This window comes from Cyprinodon variegatus, unplaced genomic scaffold (assembly GCF_000732505.1).
Source record: "Cyprinodon variegatus isolate N-32 unplaced genomic scaffold, C_variegatus-1.0 Scaffold1709, whole genome shotgun sequence".
Taxonomy (NCBI): domain Eukaryota; kingdom Metazoa; phylum Chordata; class Actinopteri; order Cyprinodontiformes; family Cyprinodontidae; genus Cyprinodon; species Cyprinodon variegatus.
The window spans coordinates 6,267-10,546 of NW_015152162.1; the positions used below are offsets into that span (position 1 = coordinate 6,267).

At 49.3% G+C, this 4,280-nt stretch overlaps 1 protein-coding gene across 1 annotated transcript in view; it reads right to left on the reverse strand.

The window, feature by feature from the left end:
- usp19 (ubiquitin specific peptidase 19) overlaps nt 1-4,280 on the reverse strand; it is a 23,275-nt gene that overhangs the window by 3,248 nt on the left and 15,747 nt on the right. Inside the window, exons 19-22 of the mRNA XM_015404363.1 lie at nt 2,045-2,261; nt 1,819-1,971; nt 1,580-1,746; nt 1,290-1,465 (exon numbers count right to left, since the gene is read on the reverse strand). Of these exons, the coding sequence (XP_015259849.1) occupies nt 1,290-1,465; nt 1,580-1,746; nt 1,819-1,971; nt 2,045-2,261 (713 nt within the window). The remainder of the gene's footprint in view (nt 1-1,289; nt 1,466-1,579; nt 1,747-1,818; nt 1,972-2,044; nt 2,262-4,280) is intronic.

The window sequence follows — 4,280 nt, forward strand, 5'->3', positions numbered from 1 at the left end:
CAAAAAAGTACTCCAGAGTGTTGTTCAGCATGGGGGAGAGTAGAAAATGAAGGCTAATCATGTTTTGGGTGTACTATTCCTTTAAGACTGAACATTTGCCCTCTGGTGGACAGCGGTGGCATTACAGCAGTGAAATATCCTCAGTGGTTTTTATTCATTACCATATTTTCTGGACTATATAGCGCATCTCACCACAACTTCAATATCTACTGAACCTTCTCCCACCAAACCTGTAGGGGGAGCTGTACATATAGCCCTTGGGAGTAGGGAAGGAGAAGAATGCTAGCTCCTGTTAGCTTGTTAGCTTGCAGCAGTAAGCTTCTAATGAAAGATGGAGCTTCTTTTTATTTCAGCTCTGCAGGAGTTGAGCGACGTCTCTTCATGGGTTCAGCAGCTTTAATGCAGTAAATAAATGTAAAAATGTGTGAATTTGGGACATTAGTTCTCGGTCGTTCCTGCTGCTAGCATCTTCTTTGGCCCCTCATTCTTTCATGTCCAACTTTGACTCCCCCCTCTGGCAGAGAAAAGCTGCACCTTCTGATAAGCAGCAAGGTTCAAAGTATGGGAAAAAAGTAGTGGCTTATATTCCAGAAAATACGGTAATCTGATGGACCCAATTCTGTAATATATGTTTGTATGTAATAACATTGATCACATTAATCAACAGTTAACTGTAGGTCAGTGATTGGTTTACATTAATTAGTGTTAAGCATCTGTGATCCTTCCTTCATCCCCAAAACCTGGAATTAAAGTTCAGCACGAGTTTCAGTTACTGATTAGATCCATGATGGGAGTTAAAAGTTCTGGAGAAGTGAAAAACAGAAGTGGAGAGAAAAGCTTCAATAAAACACCATGACAGGGGCGGCCATGACAGGCGACCCTGGGGCAGCTGCACAGACCCATAGCTCAGGTGACCAGAGAGACCTTCAAGGTAGAGTGGGGATCAGAGAACCATTTCTGGGGGAAATTAATGGTTTGGACAAGACATGCACGGTGGAGGCAGAATCATGCTGGAGGCTGCTCCAGCATCAGACGGATAACCCTGCGGCGCCATCATCAGCTGGACTCTACGGTCCATCAGAAGCACTAATGGGAGCTTTGGACCGAGCTGGATGTTCCGGTTCCTACTGACCCATTAGAGGAGTCAGACAGAACACGGGTCAGCCAGGTTCTACAGAACTTAGATAGAATGATTACCCTGAACCTTGGAGCAAAGCGACTGCCGCAGGTTTAAAACCTGGGCTGCTTTGGGCGGGTTGGGTTAAAGGGTTTACGGTTTCACTCCTCACCTGGTCGCCGGCGGCTCCTGCAGAGCCGGCTGACTCCGCCCCCACGGGGGAGGGGAAGCGGGGCGGCCTCTCCACGGGGGAGTTCCTGCGGCGGTAGAACAGGACGTAGGCGTAACGGGTCACCACCTGACTCTCCTCCACCGTGGTCACGGTGCTGTCGTCAAACAAACGCCAGCCTTCAGCCAATGAGAGAGAGGAAGAGAAGAATGATGTTAGAAAGGTTCTGATCCGACTCAGCTCCTCAGAACCAAAGGAGGGCTGGATCCGTGGTTCCCTAACGGGAGGCTTACCCACGTCGCTGCGCTGGCTGTTCTTGTCGCTGGGCAGACGAGCGTACGCCGTGTAGTGCCCCCCGATCATCCCGCCGTAGTGGTTGATGACGGCGTACAGGTCGTAGATGGGGGGCTGCTGCATCTCGTCCTTCTGACCGATGCAGAACTTACTCAGATCCAAATTCCTAAAACGTCAAAGAATCAGTGGTCTGCTCTCAGAAAAACAAACGGCGCCGCTCGGTCTGCAGCCAGGCTACCTGATGGGGAAGTCCACCATGTCGTTGATCTTGTCTCTCCAGATGAAGCTCCTGAAGGAGAAGCGTTTGAGCTGAATGATCAGGACGTTGGGCAGACGCCACAGCAGAAGCTGCTTGGAAGCTTCTCGGTGCTGCTGGCACTTGGGGCAGTACCTGGAAGCAGACGGAGAGAGGTGAGCCGCGGGTCGACACTCCGCCTCCACCTGAAGTCTGCAGGAGTTCCTACCAGGCCTCCTCCGGCGCCAGCACCTCTGGCTTGGTAAAGAGATTGAGGCACTGCTCCAGGGTGAAGTGTCCGGCTCTGGCCGTCTCACTCAGGGAGCTGGGGTCGTCCTCGTACTCCAGCTCCTTGGAGCTGACCAACACGTACTCCTTCAGACGCTCGTTGTTCTTCCACACCAGCTCCAGGGTGGCCTCGTCCAGCAGCTCTGCTACAGCGTCCTCTGCAGAGAACAAACACTCAGCTTTAATGCAGCTTGATCAGCCGACCCATCGACTTCCTTCACTTTGATCGGCCGATACTCACGACGGGAATCGATCGTATTAATCTGCTGTCACAGCCTAGAATGCTGAAACCCAGAGACTTAAGCCGGGCTTAAACTGTGCAATTTTTAGCCCTTTTCCGGCCGATTCTCCAGTCGTGCGAGAACTTTTTGACCAGGCCGACTTTCAGCCTGATTGCACATTGTGAAGTATACAGGGCGTAACGAGGGGCGATCAGCCTCTAACGTCCCCCCCCCCCTTCAGGAATGTTAAGGTCGGGAGAAAATCAAACATGTCTGAAATTCAGTCGGCCGTCATAAGGTGGTCGTGCCCAAATCACTCAGTGGGCAACAAGGATTCTTCTTCTTCTTCCTCTCAGATGTAAACCCAGCAGCATGGTGGGGGGGCAATGAGTGAAATGGAGTTCTTCCTGTCAAACTGACAGACCGTAGTAGCCACGTTAGCTCAGCCATGTCTTTGTCCAAATACGTCGTCTCCTTTTCTTTTTAGGGCTTTCAGCTCTAAATTGCCCAAATATCCAAGGCAGCGCGTTTCACTCTAGTGAGCTTCATGTTCCTCTGCTACTGGTTTGGCTTCTAGATAGACGAGTCCCAGTAGCGCCATCTCACTGCGGAGCTGAGTCCCACTTGGTTTTTAGACGTACAGCGTGAGCAGGTAGATCGCATCAGAGCGTCGGGTCGCACAGTGTGAGAACTTTCATACAGTCTGAGCTGTACCTGCGTGCGATGACTGAAAATATCGTACAGCGTATGCCCAACCTTTGATGGTCTCACTGGTTCCCATTCATGTTTTTCAGTAAGAAGATTGAAACGCTCAAATCAGGCCATAAACCTGCAGTCAGTGCAGCTGAGCCACATGAACACCGGTTAAATACGACCTTGTAATCTCTGATCGATTTTCTTCCACGTCACACTGACTGCGTACAGAGAGGCTCTGACTAGGCGGGGGGGGGGATCTAATTTACTTCAGTCTCACATTAAAACTATTTCCAACATTTGACTGGAACAGATTAGGAAAAGTTATTGTAAAAAATGAAAATCTATAAAGCAAAGCCCCACTTAAAGCATCTAGAACTAGACCAGATAGAGAATGATCTTTTCCTTAGATCTAGCAGCAGTAAACTCTGTGGGACGGTTTCTATGGTGACCGAGGCAGAGAGGTGATTCTAACAGATCTGGGAAGTTTATCAGTTTTTCTTTCTTTGGTTTCCGTGAGGCTGAAAGAGAATCACTACTTTATCCATTTCCTGTCCTCCTGAACTATCATAGGTAAAGTTTTCTATTTAGTTACTTTCATTCGTTATTTTTGGACCCGTCTGTTGACCCATGATGTTGCTGCTTAATACCTGCGTAGTCCAACTAAAATACAGTCATGGCCAAACGTACTGAGAACGACAGAAATATTATATTTCCACCTGATCTGCTGCCCTCTGGTGTTCATGTCAGGTGTTGCATCACATCCAGAAATACGATTGCATCATATTCTGAGTAACCAAAGCTTTTAATGTCAGAATGAGTTAATGCAGCAGGTCAGTATTTGCAGTGTTGACTCCTCTTCTTCAGGACATTTCTCCCTGGCTGCTCTCCATCAGCTTCTGGGCCGAATCCTGACTGATAGCGTCCATTCTGCTCAATCAATGCTTTCATTTGGTCAGAAGGTTTCCGTTTGTCCGCCGTCTCCTGATGATTGACCACAAGTTTCCAATGGGATGAAGATGAGGGGAGTTTCCAGGCCTTGGAGCCAACATCTCTCTGTTTTGTTCCCTGAACCAGCTAGATATCAGCTTTGCTTTATGGCGAGGTGCTCCATCATGCTGGAAAAGGCATCGTTCATCACCAAACTGCTCTGGGACGGTTGGGAGAAGTTGCTCTGGGACGGTTGGGAGAAGTTGCTCTGGGACGGTTGGGAGAAGTTGCTCTGGGACGGTTGGGAGAAGTTGCTCTGGGACGGTTGGGAGA